The sequence below is a fragment of the Apteryx mantelli genome, chromosome 1, assembly GCF_036417845.1.
Source record: "Apteryx mantelli isolate bAptMan1 chromosome 1, bAptMan1.hap1, whole genome shotgun sequence".
In the NCBI taxonomy this organism is placed as follows: domain Eukaryota; kingdom Metazoa; phylum Chordata; class Aves; order Apterygiformes; family Apterygidae; genus Apteryx; species Apteryx mantelli.
This window is the reverse complement of record NC_089978.1, coordinates 23,749,192-23,768,664: the sequence shown is the minus strand read 5'-3', so window position 1 is coordinate 23,768,664 and position 19,473 is coordinate 23,749,192. Positions and strand designations below refer to the sequence as shown.

General features: G+C 44.1%; 1 protein-coding gene across 1 annotated transcript in view; it reads left to right on the top strand.

Annotated features, from left to right (window-relative positions):
• The first annotated feature begins 576 nt into the window (after nucleotides 1–576).
• The window catches only part of ATP8A2 (ATPase phospholipid transporting 8A2), a 330,956-nt gene continuing 312,059 nt past the window's right edge, over nucleotides 577–19,473 (top strand). The window contains 1 exon segment of the mRNA XM_013962146.2: nucleotides 577–657. Coding sequence (XP_013817600.2) covers nucleotides 621–657 — 37 coding nt within the window. The 5' untranslated portion in view covers nucleotides 577–620.

Genomic DNA, 19,473 nt, shown 5'->3' with positions numbered 1-19,473 from the left:
GGAGATGTGAGCTGTGAGAGATTCAACAATCCGCGTCTCCCTCCATCTGGAGCACGGCAGTCCTGTGTACAGGCAGAATCCTCACCCCCAGTGGGGCAAAAGCTGTAAGATTTAAATGTAAAAGCTGTGAGATTTAAATGTGGCTCTAAAAGTATAGCTGGTTTTCTCCAGTAAAGAGAAGCCTCTGATGCAAGAGCTGGCTTATTTTTTTAAGCCAACTCTTCTATTTCAGAGCTGTGATAGCATGTTTCAGTGACAACCTTGAATACACAATTAGTTTTCAGGCATCTTCCTCCTGTAGAATACAGCTAAAATTGTTTCAGATCAGTCCTATAGCAGACCTGATCTGAAGTTATCTTTTCTGTTCCCCTGCAGAAGCAAAGTCTGTTAGCAGATGGGATCAGGTACCTTAATGCTAATAGAGGGTGGCTCACAAAATGGGAGGGATCCCAGCCCAGTTCATTCTTAGGGCTCTGCCCTGGAAAAAAAACAACTTTCAGATTCAGTTCTTCCCCTCATATGTTCTTGAAAATGGAAGATTTATAATAATTTTACAGATCAAAGTTTTTGGAGAGAAGGGAAATACAGGAAAGCCTCCTTTATTGGATTAGGAGATTGTGATGACCCTCACATTTACTGATTTTATATATACAACAGGTAAGTCTTCTGTTTGTGGATGTTGTGGCAATATGGGCTTTGCACAATTGTGGAATCAAATTATTAATTACTCTTTTTCGTAAGAACTTCATAAACAGATAATTTGTCTGACTCATCACTGAAAACCTTTATCTTACTCAAACAGCATTAGAGCACAGGAAGAAGAAACTGGAAATTAATTTTTTTCATCTTTGTGGTGCATGTGTTTGCATGCATGTGCTTGCTGTTTCCTGACTTAAGGCATGCTATCAGTAACTTGGAGATTTAGTTGGATAAAAAAAAATTAACCAGAAACTGCAATTTCTGTTATTAAATTATTAGCGGTTACACTGTGGTCTCCCTAGCTGCTCAATTGCATTGAGAATTAAATCCCCTGCCAATGTATGCTACAGAACATGAATCTTCCGATTATACTAGCTAGGGAAATATATTTAAGAGAGCCTATGTTTACTGTTTCATCATTAACGGATGCCTGTTAGAAGAATCGTCTTCCTGCATCTGCAGACAGTTCTGTGCATATCTGAGCCAGTGTTTATCCCTGAAACAAAAATAATGCTAGATGCAAGTGTTTTACCTCATGACTCTTTTGAACAGATGCTTTGTATAAATCTTGAAGGGATGAATACTGGACGAGGGGGAAGAGCAGGCTTCTGAACATCAACATCCAAATAAGAACAAATGAACAGAAATTGGTCATGACAAAACTTTTGGCTGGAAAATAGGCTCTCAAATGCAAGTGGCTGCAGTAGTTCCTGCCCACTTCATCGCCTGTATTTGGAAAGCTGATCCTCGTGGTTGTGAAAATCGAGGAGCGTGTGATACTGCTCTTGAACTAGTGGGGTTTGATTTGCTAGTAAACTGATCCGAAATCACTTGAGCGTGTTGTGTGACAGACACCTACTGTATGAGAGCTATTTTATATTAAGTTCAACCAACCTGTTCTATGAACAGCAGTCTTCGGGAGAAGGTGAAGTGATTAAATGTTTTAATTAAGTGCTATCCCCACCCATCCTATCTGTTTTGAGTCAACACGCTAAAGTTTTTAGCTGCCAGAGCAGTGAGGCTTTGGCATAACCTCTTAGAACGGAAAAGCAGGTAAGCTAGTACTGGATGGGGCTACTGGGGGTACTAGGTGGGAAATCTGTCAGTCCTTTCCAGTAAAACTCTGACCAGGTTCAGTGATACTGAGCCCATCCTGAAATTACTCAAACATAGGCTTTCTAACACATCAACGCATTCAAAATGTCATTTGAATTCTGAGTACCTTATGATAGAAAAGTAACAAACACAAATTACACCTAGATATAGCTGTAAAGGTGAGACTTGAGCCTTGTAGTAGATAATGATTTCTAGACTAATTGCTAATTGGTGTGGCTTGTGGCCAGCACTCATTAAGTGACCAGAGCAGAAATAAAGGCAATGAAGCCAATTGTGGTTTTGTTTCTGTGTTGTAATTCTCATTGGCTCACCACTAGCCTGGCTAATGATACGTGTTTACTCCTTTTCCAGAGTGGAGTGCAGAGAATGAAGACGTGTCTGCTTCGGTACTGACTCCTCATTTGGTAGAGCACTCTGGCGTTAAACAAACGGCTCGCTTAGCTCTGTGCTGTGCTGCTGGGCCCCCGCTGGTTTCCAAAGCGGCGCTGTGCTTCAGCACCCCGCTGCCAGTGTGCGGGGGCTGCGCTGCTCGTCGGGGCCCTGCAGGCAGGCCCCCCGCGCCTCGTGCAGTGCAGGCGTTACGGGCGCTCCCCTTGCGGTGAACCGCTTGTGTGTTTTGAGGGCCTACAGGTAGGAGTGGTTTCAAATCCAAACTTGAGCAGTGTTAAGCAGTTTAAACTTCTCTACAGAGTCTTTTTTTTGAGGAGCACAAATATCTTACTACCTACAAATAGGACAGCTCCCTTTATTAGGATTTACAACTGCAATCATGATGTGAAATAGTGTCAGCAAAATACTTCTGGCCTGTCATTCACAAATTAAAATCAAAACATGAAAGTACAGTAGGACACTTAATTATAAAAGCAGTTGAGAAATACGGATGCTCAGCCTGCTTCCTCAGAGTGCATGTCTCTGCAGGCATAGTCCCTAGGACGTGCTCACCCCTTCTAGTCCTGAGCCTTGTCAGCATGCTTATCTCTTTTCTTCTAAGAAGCAACTTCAACTTAATCTCTGTAAAACTGCATTATACTGTCACAGCATCCATATGGTAGTGCTTGCTAATTCTGCGAGGAGGGCCACTATGGAGCATCCTTGCTCTGGGTCTTCACATCAGTAGTCTAATTCCTATGCAGTTCTTGCTGCTTGCTTTATGTTAGTGTCGTCAAGCTTAAATAGTTCTCCCTCCCTTTACTTGCCATATTTATAATGGGAAATGTTGTTCTTTCAGATTTGTTCAGCCTCTAGGTTCTAATATCTCCTAAGATGGACTCTGGCTTAGTTGCTTCCTAGTAACTTTCCATTTTATGTGATCTTGTTTGAATTCATCTCCTCCATGAGTTATCAGAAGAATATACTGTATTGCTGAGGAAAGCTAACTGGTGATTTGAACCGTGGCAGTATTTTCTAACTTTTTTCTTTACAATATTATAACTATGTATGTGGGAGTGCTGTGTGATTATTTTTTTCCCCCTCCTTCCCAGCTACTGTGCTGAAATAAAACTTACTTTCTTCCATATGCAATGGGCAATCTGGTTAAAGATGATGCCTGGAGTTGTAGCTGCTTTTGGGGAATACTGTTATAGCCATACTGATCCAGAGATTCAAACTTCCTTGCTGTAAAAAAGTAATTGAATGCTTTACACATCAAGACAACATCTAAGCGTTCTATAACAAAAAAACATGACTCAAATTATTTTGCTGGCAATCATGGAATAATTACCAAAGGATTATTGTTTGGTAGGGAACCAAGGCCAGGGAAGGGCTAAGTTCTAAATTAATTCTTGTGGTTGGGTTTCTGAGAAACATAAAAGCTCAGAAATTATTTGTTAAGTACTGTTGCCTAAATCTGACACCATAAAATGGTTTATTATTGAATGGATGCTTTAGGTATCTGTGACTCTAAGGATATCTTAATTTTTATAATTGGTATGTTCTGGTACCCCTCTCTGATACACTGATATCAGAGGCAGAAATGCTGAAAATAAGTGGTAGGGGTCTTGGCCCCATTATGCAAAGCTCTTCACCTGGGCTGCGGAAGCATTGCACGGCTCCGACTGTGACTTCAGCCTTTTGTGCCAAGTTCCCTGGCTGCAAAAAAGAAAATGCGTCTTGGTAGCTGGGTGAACTGAGACTGAATTAACGCTTCTGAGCTAGGCGGTTAGAGATTTTCTTGTGCTGTTTTGTCAGGGACTAGCTGAAATATTAATTAGCATTTCTCAAGTAAATCACTTAGCTGTACATTCCTGGTTTATCTTAGCATTTACTACTTATTATCTGGATAATGATAATGAAAATCACAAGGTCACTTTGAGTACAGATGTCAGTATGTATAATCATGCACCTGACTTGGTATTTAGTCACTCTGTGTTAACAAGCTTGTGCTTTAAGTGTAAGCAGTTTTCTTGGGAAAAGGAATGGGGTGAGCAATTGTCTGTCTTGTTCTGAGTGCGTGTATGTGTGTTTTATCCAGCCCTTTCATTAACTACACTTACATTAAATATCTGGGATACTCAATGAATACTAAACTGGCAAAAGACTGTTAGGGAAGTGTACACAAAAACTTCAAAAAGGAACTTATTTTCTTAGTCTACTCTTGTCCTGGAATGTTTGGCTCAAAATATAAGTTATACTTTGCTGGATGTATCACTAAATTTAATGCAAAAATACCTATTACATCAAGTCTGAACTTTGTCTTCAGCACTAAAGCAAATCCCAAGTGCTTCCAAATTTTGTGATAGTTCAGGTGTGACCTTATGTTGAGCTTCCAGCTCAGTTTCACGTTAGCCCATGGGGAGATGAACTTGCATGTAGAAGAAAATCCACCTTTGATTACAGAGTCCTGAAAATGTGATATGTATTTGCTATAAAAGGCCAGGGATGAGAAGACAGGTAAAACAACCCCCCCTCCCAAACAAACAAAAACAACAACAAAACCCCCCTCAAAACCTGTGACTCTAAACATGATCTCTAAAAAGGCTTTGTAATATGTTGATATCTGACTCACTTTTCCAATGCCTAGAGCTGACAGTCTGAACTGCAGATATTCAGCATTATGCATCAAAGGATTTTCAGTCATAAAGTTGATACTGATACAAGAAAGTATACAGTTAGTAGTAATATGCCAGAAGTACAGGTCTAAAATGCCTCCTACCAGTTCTTGAACATGCTGTGAAAATGGCTTAAGCACATGCTGCTCATCCTGAGAAATGCTTAGAGGGGTGTACGTGAGCTATTGGAGAAAGGTAAGGAGCTTTTAACGATATTTTTCTAAGTAACCTGTAAGAAGAAAAATCTGTTCATAGCTAGCTTCAGAACAATGCAATAAAACTGGTCAATATGTTTAAAAAAACAAAAGTCATGAGAGCATGCTTTAAAAAGTCACTCTCTGTCTTATCCAACAAATATACTTGTCACACCTGTCAAGGAAAAAAAGCCTGTCTCTCCAAACTTAGAAAAAACTGTAGTATCAGTGCAGTATAAGTGTTCAGATAAGGCTTTTGGCCTTTGAGAGGAAATAACATGAAAAAGCTGTGTGATCTGGTTATATGTATAATCCAGTATTTTCATCGAGAGGTGTTTATAGCAGAGCAGATTTGTGTCCAAAATACATCACTCAAGCATATAGGTCCAAAGAAACTTCTTGTCTAGCGTAGGTATTGGGTACCAAGTTTGAAGAGACCTGAGGCAGGCTGTGCAAGGGAGCATGTGGTACAATCTTTGCTGCTTTCCATTAAAAAAAAAAAAAAAAAAGTGTGGCCAGTTTGTGTTTTGCTCTAGTGTCCCAGGCAGGAGGTGGGTAAACTCAATTTACCCATTTGGTCTCTGCAGCATCTGCCTGCTGTTGTACCACATGGACTAAGTTTCTGAAGCAGAAGAGTCTGAAAGAAGCTGCTGGAATTGGGGATGACCATGATGGCTGTGGTAGGACTGCGTAGAGTAAATCAAATCCAGGGCAGAAAGCAAGCGACAGCCAGCAGATACAGCTCTGCGGCGGCCAGCCTGGCGCTGCTGCTCGCCTCCTTTGGAGGGGTGACGTTGCCTCGCACACAGCTGTCAGACCGGGGGGGCCGGGAGGGGGGGAGATGAGGCTTGCCTCAGCGTAGGTCATTCATCTGCCCCATATCAGGGAACCTCTAATCTAGGCTAGCAGAGTCAACTGGCAAACTCTTACCATTTTTAATAAGGAACTGACTATGGCAGTATGCAAAGTATGAACAGATACAATACTACTTTTTTTTTTTTGATGCTCCTGGATTCATTTATGTAGGAAACAGATAATGTTCTCAAACACTTTCCTCATGTATTATATAACACATTTCCCTACTGAAGGCTAGAGCTAGAGCAAGAGCAACTAAAATCTCAAGTGTCTTTTCCTGAGGAACAAACACTGTTGCTTGCAGCTAGCAGTGTCTTCCATGGCTTCCTGTCATTGTCTTAATCATAAATATCTGATACCCTTTGGCTGCTGAAATCTTTTCCCTGCCTTAGTTGTAGTGGTTATTGGCTGATATGCTGGCTTTCTGCTTCGCCAGCTTCCAGGCTGTGAAAAGAGGGCTCAATATACCCCTTGCAGCCGGAGTCTTGCTTTGCCCTGTCATAAACCAAATCAAACTCTTAAGAGTCCTATTGATGTAAAATGTTAGTGTGCTGGATAGCTTGCAAAAGGAAAAACTAACCAAGTTCTAGCCAGCGATTATCAGTGATCACCTTTTTTCCTTGTTAATGTGTCTAGCCTTTTCACTGTACACGGCTGTCCTGGCATAGCTGTAGTCCTTCACTTAAAAACATCCAGTGTATCACTGAAGTGGGCCTGTCCGCCCCAGGGAAATGTTCTGGATTTCATACACTCTGTTAGGATGGTAACTTAAGATACTGCCCCAAAAGCCATATCCTTGCCTGCTGCCATGGGCCTCTGGCGAGTCTTGGAGCAAGTTGCTGCCACTTCCCTTCCTGGTGCCCGTCTGGAGGGGGCAGGCAGGAGGAGGGGACGGGCTGCCGAGGGGGGCAGGAGCCCAAGATGCTGCTGTGAGAGCCCTGCGAGGGGCTGCAGAGAGGCTTGCACCACGGGGGCCACTAAGGGTGAGGGGAAAATGGGAGAACGTCCTCTCCTTCCTTAAAGGAGTGGGGATTTTTATTAGCTGATGTGATAGCTGAAAGAATTCCTGCTTTGTGTTATCTTGTTTGTTCATTTGAAATCCAAAACACTTGCTCTCTCATCCCGCCTGTTTAGAGGTGGGGGCAGGGGGGCATAAGTAAAAAGTAAAACCTTTCTGTACCTGCAAAGACAAGTTAATGTTGTAACCCTTAACATCACAGATAACCTCTCCAAAGGGAGCAGAACTTGAATTCAGTTGTAGCCTTCTGCTGGGATTTCATTTGAGAAATCTGTGCTTTGGACCTCGGGGCGGGGGGGCAGTCTGGGAACTGCGCAGGTGACAGTGGTGAGAGCTGAAATGCAGGATGATGCCAAATTCCTTTTTTGCTGGAATGTGTCGGAAGGTTCCAGTCCAAGCCACGGTGGTCTGTGTGCATGAGTGTGCACGCAGGCATAGCCTGCACACTTGCCTTTGGTGAATCCACTGCTGAGCAGTTTGAAAGTGCAAGACATGTATTTCACAGATTACTGTTATAGGTAAACATGACAAATTGACAACCACTGGGGCCAGGTTGCATAAATTCCAATTTATAAAATAATTGAGCAAGTCACAAGTAAGCAAAACAGCGCTGGGCGTCCGGGGGGAGTCTCCTGCTCCACCAACGGCGCGCGCAACCCCCCCTCACAGTCTCCTTATATGCGATTCCAGTTCCGGGTATACGGGGCACCTCCTGTAACTTCTGCGGTTGCGCCGGCTGTTGCTAGGGGGTCTTCTTCAGCCCTCTGGTGGTCGTGGGGATGAAGGCTGGAGTCTTCCTCTGCATTGTGTGCCATATTAGGCTATCTAAACTAACATTGCCGCTTCGCTAGCTCAGCTCAATTTTCTCAGGCGGGGTACATGCCCCCCACCACAGGCTGTAGGATGTTCCCACAGATGTTCCCAAGGCTGTTTCTCGCTGATGTAACAAATTAGTACATACCACAATACAAGATGTTCCCAAGGCTGTTTCTCACTTTGATGCAACAAATTAGCACATATCACAATCCCCCCTTTTTGTTTTGGTCCCTTCTAATTTGTTCATCAAATCGAGCAACAGCCTCCTGTGCCAGGGAGAGCATAGGGTTATGCTTACTCTCATCTTCATTTAGTTGTTTATATTGACTTTTTATCAACAGTAGGTGGGCAGCTTCGAGTCTGCTTTTTGCTAAGTTAATTATTCTATTTACTATACACGGCCCAAAGGTCAACACAAGTACTAGTAAAGCTAATGGACCCGCGATTGTAGACAATAGGGTTGTTAGCCAGGGAGAATGACTGAACCATGATTCATACCACCCTTGCTGGGCTTCTCTTTCCTTTTTACGCCTTTCAAGGCCTTCTCTCAGTTTCGCCATAGTATCCCTGACAACTCCTGTATGATCCGCGTAAAAGCAACATTCTTCTCCTAGGGCTGCACACAATCCTCCCTGTTGCAAAAATAAGAGGTCCATCCCTCTTCTGTTCTGTAACACCACTTCTGATAGTGATGTTAACGACTTTTCTAAGGAGGTGATGGATTTTTCTACCATTTAAAGGGTTGGTGTACGTTATGTTCCCCTTTGATTCGTCTTCCTAATAAGCCCAGCACAATCATCTTCCAGAGGAGTAGTGGACCCATGGCTTGGTTAACGGATACTTTACAAACCCTTAATGCCTTGGAGGGGCGGTCCGTGATGCCAGGTGTCTCTGGGACTTTAAAGAGTCTGGGTCTTACAACTTTAGGTATTCCTGCTTAGGAGGTGACTTGTCGGCCTCGATCCCCACAGTTTCTATACGTCTCTGTCTCCTCTGCCTACTCTTTTGCTCAGAGCAGCAGGGTGTACCTGTCTTCTCGACAGCAGCCGTATTCTTCAGGGGAACCTCCTTTATGTGCCTTTCTGATTTGAAAGGCTTCCCAGTTTTTTGAGAGAGACACCCAACATACGGCACAGTCCACCTACAATTGGTGTTTTTAATTTTAGCCTTATGTGATCGGGGTGGTTGGCATGGGTACAACCTTTCTCAGGTTGTACTCCTTTAACAAAGGCTTCCCACCATTCTACCGATCTTTTCTTATGATCTTTTAATGTCCAATAAGTCAAATTTGTCGTAACAAAGGCGGCAGATGCCGCTAGGGAGATACCCGTACTAACAATGAGTCCACTACTTCCCTTTACAAACCCTACATGCATAACACACAAAGGGATAACAAATACAGTGTGGGGTTATAACAAATACTATGTTAGGTTTTACAAAATGTGGTCTCACTTATCGAGGATTCCAGGTTTCTTCTTAAAGGTTACTTTTAAATTGTCCGGATTTCCAAAGGCTTCCCACGATGATTCTGAAATCGGTCCTTTAATTCTGCTAGCGTGTGTCCATCCTCACTCTGCGGTACGAATAGCAGTGTCTGTGGTAAGCAAGACAAGGAAAGGTCCCTCCCAGCGGGGAGTCAAGGACGAGTCTTTCCAGGTTTTTAATTAAAACCTTGTCTCCAGGGTTAACTCGGTGAATGGCTACATCTAGTGGAGGTCTCTGTTTGGCAGAGCTGAGGTGGGGCCCCAGCTCCAAGCACCAGACTAAAGCAGAGGAAGACAGCGAGCCGCCTCGGCGCACGGAGCAGCACAGGCGGTGCTGGGCTGGGGGAGGCACCGTCACCCCACTACCTGCCTGCTGGGGGGGGCCTGGGGCTGCTGCCACCGCCGGCCAGGGCAGCAGCGTCTCCAGCGGGGAGAAGGGGGAAGCCTGCACCCCACTTCTCACAGCGCCTGCTGGGACCCCAAGCAGGGTGCTCAGCCCAGGAGCAGCCGGGGTCTCATCCTGCCTTCCCGGGGCGGCGTAGGGGCTGATGCGGGAAGGGGGCTCCTTGCCAGGGCGGGGGCTGTCTCATCGCTCTGTGCCTGGAGCCACACATGGGGCAGACAGGCTCTTCAGCCAACACACGGAGTATGGGGTGGGGGTATTATGGGGAGACATACAAGGCTCCAGTAACCTTTGATTTATTAGCCTCTGGATTACTGGTCGGAGTCCTTGCCTCCCTTCCTGTGACACTGGATATTGCTTGTCTCTAACAGGGATTTCTGGATTTCGTATACTCACTTCAAAGGGAGCAATATCTAGTCTTCCTACTGATTCTGGGGTATACCAAACTTCAGGGTTGATTTTGGCCTCATCTTCAATAGTAAGGGTGCATAATTTTATAACTAATTCTTGATTCTCTACTTCTAAATTGACTCCTAATTCAACCATCATATCTCGGCCCAGTAAATTATATTCAGCTTCGGGAACTAATAAAAAGGATCCAACACTTAGTCGAGAGTCTGATTCTATTTCCACATTTTTAATTACTGGGACCTTAAAGGGTTCTCCCTTAGCTCCTATCACTTGTAATTTCTCTGGGGATGGTTTACACCCCCAGGGTACCGTTTGGACAGTAGATCTTTCTGCCCCAGAATCCACAAGGAATTCTACTTCTTGTCGCTGGGGACCCAATTTCAGTTTTATCAAGGGCTCGGTTCCTTTATGAGTCCCCAGCAGATAGAGCCCCTGACCCCCCCCCTACTCTTCTTGGAACATTTGCTCATCCTGCATTCGTTTCCTGCAATTTCTCTTCAGATGCCCTTTTTTCTGGCAATAAAAACACTCAACCTGCCTCAAGTCCCTCGTCACGACTTCCCTGGGTTGTCCTTCTTGGTGAGGTGGCTTCCTTTTAGGTCTGTTATATGACCTAGAGGGTTGTGCCTGGATTCCTCTCTGTCCTTCTCGGACTCCTGCCACCAGGATCTTTGCCTGCCGCCGATGGGTTTCCTCTTCCCTTCGCACATGCACTTTCTGAGCTTCCCTCAGCAATTCGTCCAGTCCTCTATCTTGCCAATCATCTAACTTCTCTAACTTCCTTCTGATATCTGGAAAGGCCTTTGCTACAAACTGTTTTCAATAGAGCCTGTCCCACAGGGGTACTGGGGTCTACCCCGGAATAAAGTTGCAGATTTTTCCTAAGTCTCTCGAGCCATTCTGTTGGTGTTTCGTCCTTCTTCTGTTGTTCCATGAAGGCCTTATTAATATTTTGCCCCCTGGGAACAGATTCCCTGATTCCCTGAACCATTATGGTCCTTAGATCAGACATATGCGTCCGATGCTCGGCATTCTGAGCCGGAGCTGAGGGAATATGGGGGGGGGAGGAAAAACGGGAAGTTCCTCCAGCATTTTATTTTTCTTCCTCGGACCTTTCTCTTTCAGGGTAAATATCATGGTCCGAGTATCTGGTCTTATCCATAAACTAGCATACTCACTTTCTTCTGAACTAAAGGGCTCTTTTGATTTCACATATATATAGAGAGCCTGACATCCAATTTTCAAAAGACCCGTATACTTGCCAATAAAGGTGGTCTCTTCTAATCTGCTTCCCACCCCATACTTGCATACAGTAATATACCTTTTTTTCTTTTTCTTTTTTTTTCGGCTTTTGCCTTTTCTGGAGGGCCAATTGTTCCAATACTTAATCATTAATCCTAAAGGGCTATCGGGCGGTATATCCGGTAACCGTACCGTAAAGCCCTCTATGGGATCAGAAGACTTGCTCTTTTTCTGTCCCATCTTCCGGAGCACCCACCTCAGTCACTTTCTTTTACAACTCTCTTTCTCTCCGCAGGGGACCACACTCACACCACCCGAGTCTCTACTGCTAGGACGGTTGTCCCTTCGCAGAGGGCGGCCCAGTCGGCTGTCGGGTGCCCCTTTTCGGTCCCCCGCTACACAAGGATCCCCTCTCCTGGAGGATCCGCAGCAAGGACCCCCTCTCCTGGAGGGTCCGCACTCACACCGTCCCCGGTTACACAAGGACCCCCTCTCCTGGAGGGTCCGCACCAAGGACCCCCTCTCCTGGAGGATCCGCGCTCACTCCGTTCCCTGGGGACGTCTCACGTGCTCCGGGTATCCCACCCCAACCGAACGGAACCGCATACATATACTCACTCAGTCCTGAGTCTTCGTTCGGATCTTCGTGCACAAAGTTTACGGGGTACTGCAGTTCTTTTGCTTACTTGTCCTGATTTAGGGTTCGGAAATACAGGTTGTGGTAGGGGAACTACCCACTCAGGGGCCATCCGAAAACGGGATGGGGCGCCCCCCCCGAGTCAGAGTCCCGAAACCAGGGAAGCCTGTATCCGAGTCACGGCACCAAATTGTTATAGGTAAACATGACAAATTGACAACCACTGGGGCCAGGTTGCATAAATTCCAATTTATAAAATAATTGAGCAAGTCACAAGTAAGCAAAACAGCGCTGGGCGTCCGGGGGGAGTCTCCTGCTCCACCAACGGCGCGCGCAACCCCCCCTCACAGTCTCCTTATATGCGATTCCAGTTCCGGGTATACGGGGCACCTCCTGTAACTTCTGCGGTTGCGCCGGCTGTTGCTAGGGGGTCTTCTTCAGCCCTCTGGTGGTCGTGGGGATGAAGGCTGGAGTCTTCCTCTGCATTGTGTGCCATATTAGGCTATCTAAACTAACATTGCCGCTTCGCTAGCTCAGCTCAATTTTCTCAGGCGGGGTACATGCCCCCCACCACAGGCTGTAGGATGTTCCCACAGATGTTCCCAAGGCTGTTTCTCGCTGATGTAACAAATTAGTACATACCACAATACAAGATGTTCCCAAGGCTGTTTCTCACTTTGATGCAACAAATTAGCACATATCACAATTACCATGGGGATCACTTTAATCAGCTTTGAGACCTGCTAATGCTGTAGAGATCTTTGAAGGACTACTGCTGTTTTCATCTTCATGCAGCCGGTGCAAGACGGAAGGAACAACATGTCTCTGTGCTGTCGCTGGAAGAGATGCATCTCTATAGGTAACTGCACGATGGGCAGCTGCTTTTGCTGTGCGCTGTATTGAGCTGTGGGTGAATAGAATTAACAGCAGCAGCGTTGGGAATGCTTTTGAGCAAAAGGTCAGTATGTATTTGGTAAATCTTTCTAATCTGGCACTGACTGGAAGCCAGCGTTAATGGCCTCAGGGCTTCTACTAGAAGAAACGTCTGAATACAGATAGCTTTACATCATGAGCATGTGAAAGGGAAAATGTTTCTCTTTTTGTTGTTGTTTAAATTGTTCTCTTAGAAATCAAGATCAGCTGTGCTTGCAGCTGATATGCTTAAAGCTGTTAGTGAATTGTTATAGGAACAGATACATTACAGAAACCCAAAAAAGCAATTGTGTGCCAGAATACTAATACAAGGACTGTGTGCCAAAGGTATTTTTAGCTTCAACCACTATCAATACAGGGAAACAAGCCTCAGAGGTGGGAGGAGAGAAAGCTGTAACTGCTCTCTTCTAAGGATTAGTTGCGATCCTCAGTTGTGCTGAGGAGATTTCTGATGGTTGTTTTTGAAATATTCCTGTAATCACATAATAGATCTACTGTGCTTGATAGTTATGTACATGGCCCACAAATAGGATTATTAGGCATGATTATTCAAGGTGAAATTCTAGCTCTTTTATCAGACTTAGTATCTTCCTTGATCAGTGAGGTCATTCAGAGAAGAGTTACTTATTCACGTTCAAAATATCAGAATCTAGTTTAGCTGTAACTTCTGCCACCCCGTGTTCATATTTTTTTAAATTGCTGTAACATTATCACATCTCTGATAAATTTCAGGAGCTGCGAATAAAGATACTGGAAGAGAGGAATGGGCTTGCTATGTGTGTTTTGAAATGTGAGGCTTTCTGTGTTCTAATTTAGTCTTTGTTTTGAATAGAAAGATATATTGAGCTGAAAATTCAAAAGAAATTTCCTAGTGGATAAAAATTGCTTTCATCTAGGTGGCTGAAAGTGCAGAATGGAGACAATATATACTTTCCTGCGTTTGCACAATGAAGTCTCCATTTGTACCCTGTTGCCTTGTATGTAAACCATACCTAAGAGGCAGATGCAAGTAAGGAGATCTAAATCCAGTGTTCTCAGCCATCTCAAATGCTGAGAACTTGTATTCACTGCAATCTAATGTGTGCAAATGTGTTCTGAGCTTGTCTGCAAGTTGTTAGGCCATGCTGATTCAGGGTTTAAAAAAAAAAAAAAGTTGAGGAAAAAGATGAGAGAAATATTGGATAGTGTGTATCATCATCATCAGTAGCAAGAGGAAGACTAGGGAAAATGTGGGCCCTTTGCTGAATGGGGTGGGTGCCCTGGTGACGAAGGATGCAGAGAAGGCAGAGTTACTGAATGCCGCCTTTGCTTCAGTCTTTACTGCTCAGGCCAGCCCTCAGGAACCCCAGACCCTGGAGGCAAGAGAGAAAGTCTGGAGGAAGGAAGACTTTCCCTTGGTGGAGGAGGATCGGGTTAGAGATCATTTAAGCAAACTTGACACCCACAAATCCATGGGCCCTGATGGGATGCACCCACGAGTGCTGAGGGAGCTGGCGGACGTTATTGCTAAGCCACTCTCCATCATCTTTGAAAGGTCATGGAGAAGAGGAGAGGTGCCTGAGGACTGGAAGAAAGCCAGTGTCACCCCAGTCTTCAAAAAGGGCAAGGAGGAGGGCGGCCCAGGGAACTACAGGCCAGTCAGCCTCACCTGCATCCCTGGAAAGGTGATGGAGCAGCTCATCCTGGAGGCCATCTCCAAGCATGTGGAGGACAAGAAGGTGATCAGGAGTGGTCAGCATGGCTTCACCAAGGGGAAATCATGCTTAACCAATCTGATAGCCTTCTCTGATGGAATGACTGCCTGGGTAGATGAGGGGAGAGCAGTGGATGATGTCTACCTTGACTTCAGCAAGGCTTTTGACACTGTCTCCCATAACATCCTCATAGGGAAGCTCAGGAAGTGTGGGCTAGATGAGTGGACAGTGAGGTGGATTGAGAAGTGGCTGAATGGCAGAGCTCAGAGGGTTGTGATCAGCGGCGCAGAGTCTAGTTGGAGGCCTGTAGCTAGCGGTGTCCCCCAGGGGTCAGGACTGGGTTCGGTCTTGTTCAACTTCTTCATCAATGACCTGGATGACAGAGTGCACCCTCAGCAAGTTTGCTGATGATACAAAACTGGGAGGAGTGGCCAATACCCCAGAGGGCTGTGCTGCCATTCAGAGAGACCTGGACAGGCTGGAGAGGTGGGCGGAGAGGAACCTCATGAAGTTCAACAAAGGCGAGGGCAGGGTCCTGCACCTAGGGAGGAATAACCCCATGCACCAGGACAGGTTGGGGGTTGACCTGCTGGAAAGCAGCTCTCTGTGGAGAAGGACCTGGGAGTGCTGGTGGACACCAAGTTGACCATGAGGCAGCAATGTGCCCTTGTGGCCAAGAAGGCCAACAGTATCCTGGGGTGCATTAGGAAGAGTGTTGCCAGCAGGTCGAGGGAGGTGATTCTCCCCCTCTACTCAGCCCTGGTGAGGCCACATCTGGAGTACTGCATCCAGTTCTGGGCTCCCCAGTACAAGAGGGATGTGGCACTACTGGAGCAAGTCCAGCCAAGGGCTACAAAGATGATTAGGGGACTGGAGCATCTCTCTTGTGAGGAGATGCTGAGAGAGCTGGGCCTGTTCAGCCTGGAGAAGAGAAGGCTGAGAGGAGATCTTATCAACATGTACAAGTATCTGAAGGGAGGGTGTCAAGAGGATGGAGCCAGACTCTTTTCAGTGGTGCCCAGTGACAGGACGCGAGGCAACGGGCACAAACTGAAACACAGACAATTCCATCTGAACATGAGGAAAAACTTCTTCACTGTGAAGGTGCCAGAGCATTGGAACAGGTTGCCCAGAGAGGCTGTGGAGTCTCCTTCTCTGGAGATATTCAAAACCTGCCTGGACGTGATCCTGGGCAACGTGCTCTAGGTGATGCTGCTTGAGCAGGGGGGTTGGACTAGGTGATCTCCAGAGGTCCCTTCCAACCTCAACCATTCTGTGATTCTGTGATTTTGTGATCAATGCTCAATAGGTGAGCAGAAGCTCAGTTCCTGAAGTCTTAAAACTGTTTAACCCCAAAATAAGAAACATCTGTGCTTAATAGATCAAATTCCCACAGAACCTTGAATAAGTTGAGGATAGGAGGTAAGAGAAAATGCACTTGTGTTTACTGCTGCAAGCAGATTTGCAAAGTGCATTACTTCCTTCAAAGCCACCTTACTGGTGCTTATGTGATGCATTTAACTTTTGTCCTATTAGTAGGAAGAACTTGATGACAAGTTTCTTGGAGTATATCATTAATTCAGTCTTAGTGCAATTATATAGATACGGAAAATAATATTTCCAAGTTTTTGGAAAGCTGGAACATACAGAATTTAGGCAGTTTTCAAAGTTAGAACCTATGAGTTTGAGAAATGCCAGTTGTCTGAGCCAGTTCTCCCTACACTTACTGCACTTGGAGGGGTTTTTGGCTTGGGACTTGGGGAATTTCAGGGATAGCTGGAGAGGCTCCCTTGGCTTACTGGAACTGCAGCACTTATCTGTTTAAAATTCCAGTGATGAACAGTAGCTGCTGAAGCTGAGTATTCAGACTTAGGTTATTAGATCAAATTTATGTACTGCCTGAGACTTATCTTCAGGCCCAAGACATTTCATTGATTCTTGGTCAGATAGATATCTGTATATATAGTATATACTGGAAAGCTTCTTGGAAGAGTCCAGGTTATGGTGACAAACTGCTAGCAAATACAAGAGGGTATTTGGAGAACAATTGAGGAAAGAGTAGAACAGAACTTAAGTGTCTAGTCAGGCCATTTTTGGCTTATGCAGTATGGGACCCTGAAAGAACCAATGCTTGTTCTAACTGGCATCAATTACTAGAGCCCCTAATATTTCTGTGGAGTGGATCATCCTATTGATCCCAATTATTATTTTGAAATTGTCCTTTGAAATTGAAATTTTGAAATTTGTCCTAAGTAATAAGTGACTGCATAAAGTTAGTTTCAGGGTTTTTAATTTTTTCTGTCTTCCATAAAAGATTTGGTGAGCTGCTGATTTTTGCCAGTTTTGTAAACATAGTCTAGGAGCTGGGGCAGGGGAGGAAGGGGAAAAAAAAATTTTTTTTTTTTTTGACTCTTCAGTGGTAAAGATTCAGCCTTAGAATTTAGCTGATGGTGTGGTTATGAAGCATGAAGCAGAAGAGATTATATTTGGCTCTGTCGCAGCTTTATTGGCTCAGCATTATCAGCAGAAGCTGCTTGTTTTTGCATTAAGTGAGCAGGTACAAAATGACTTGGGGGATGGAGAACAGCTATTTTGGGGAAAGTGCTGTTCCTCTTGTGGTCTCACCATGGCTATGTGCAAGGGTTGTTACAGGAGACAAACATTAGGCCTTTATTTTGCTCTTCAGAGAAGCAAAAAAGCCTCTTTGTGGTGCATATCTTAACTCGGACCACAGGCAACCTTAGGTACCTTTCCTGCATCTGAATACTTGGCCACCTTGTTCTTTGCTTTGAGTAATGTGACTGCTTTATATTCATACTGAGGAGAGTGAATTTTATTGGGTGGACTTACCTGTTATCCCTTAATTCAATAAATGTGTTTTTTTGGTTTTGTGTTTTTTGTTTGTGTTTTTTTTTTTTGTCTTGAAATATCTAGTAATTGTAGGTGACTATGCATCTGAATCTTCTTATCTACATATAGGTTTTTGCTAAACTGTATACTTTGTGTTCCTGCAGTAGCTTAATCCTAGTTACTGCTTTGGAGTCCTCAGAAATGTCTCTAGCTTTCTGCTGGGAGTCTGTTCTGTTTATCAGTGATGATACTTGGCTTCATCATCCAACTAGATTTGGTCATGTGTATTGTAGAAGGCAGGCTCCAGCTGTCTCTGCCTGCAGCATGCAATTCTGTTCAAACTGATCAAGCTGCTCTTTGAAACAAGCTGTGCTTCCTGTCCATAACATCTTTGGTGGTTAAGAACTTTCTAGTTTGTAATTTAAGATTATTCAGAAGTAACTATACTGTGCCATCAAATAATTTAGCTTAAATCAGGGTTAAACACCAGAAAGAAGGGACTTAATTTCACAAAACACATTCCTTCCATTCTGATTAGCAGAGCCAAGCAAACGGAGTTCTTACTTTCCTCACTTCTCTAATCTCAGCAGTTGCATTTGTATCTGTTCAGCCTACAAGAAGTCTTTCATGTATGCATGCAATTCTGGTCACCTATTTTAAATGACAGCTACTGATGCTGAGTATCTCTTAATTACTGATCTATATGTACTGTGAGTATCTCTTGATACATTATAACACTGCAGTTGTTCTTCATAGCTATGTCTCACTGGTAAATCAGTCATCCTAGGATTGACCAGTGTTTGTAAGCATCTCTCATTTTAGCTGAGCTCATAATTCATAGCCAGATTTTTATAAATCCCTGAAGTGCAGTGTTATGTATTTGTACTACAGGGTTTTTTAAGATTATATTAATCTAGTCTTCAAGAACATGCATCTTTCTGTAAGATTCTGGCTCTTTCTGTGGGCTGCATCTAGCTCTGCACAGGCTTAAACGTAAGCAAGCCCAGACTACTGGCCACTCACCTGTCTTGCAATTTTTTTTATGACTGACTGAATGAAATTGTCCTCAAGATTGGTCTCAGAGCAGATTGACAGGTGACCTCTTTCGAGCATGATAATTTCTCTTGCAGAACAATTTACTGTATACTCTTCTAGGCAGCTCCTCTTGAGTTTTAAGCAACTTCTAAAATTTGAAATCCATGTCACAGAAGTCTTCTGACCCCAAATTCCCTTCATCTTGTTAATGGTAATCAAGGCTAAGGAATTACTGATTTTTTGCTTTTAGCAGTAGCTATGTATCTGGTTAATCTACATTGCGTAGCTATGCAGAGAAAAGGAGAGAAGATACAGAGCTATCTGTGCTATCCGTTTAATTTCCTTTGCAGTGTCTGAGTTAGCTTGATTGATGACAACTTTTACCTTGTATCTTGGAGGTCAGAAAATAAACTTCCTTTGCTCAATCCTCTTCTGTCATTCTTCTGAAACTTTATTTACTGTTGATATCCTTCTGGGGGCTACTTGTTCTCATCCTCTTGAGTCTGAATTTCTTTCTTCATCTGTATCTAGCACAAATGAAAATTTCTTTCTTCAAATCTGTTTTTCTGCTATACATAAGTCTTCCTTGCTCTGCATTTCCATAACATCTGCTGCAACAGTACAGATGGCTTTTTGCATTCTGATTTGAACAGAGATGACACTTGAGAGGTTTAAATTCCCATGTCCCAAGTCGGGTTCCTAGTAGGACCTTTCCATAGCAACCTCAATTTGTTCAACCTGAACACAAGGTTTTGTCCACTATAGCTTTAGTTGTTGAGACGGACATGAATTCAGATTAATTTCTGACAATAAGATCTTTTGAAAGAACTCAATCTAATCTTAACTTGCTTGCTTACTATCTTGGTAGTTCTATTGGAACATGTCACTACAAAAAGATAATGTTTTACAAGCATTTGGTGAATGTACCTATCAATTCAAGTGTCAGAACTGAGTTCACTTCCTATTCTTCTGTTTTATATTGTCTCCAGGCTAGAAGAAAGTAGTATCTTTCTTGAGACTGTTTCACTGCACATAATGT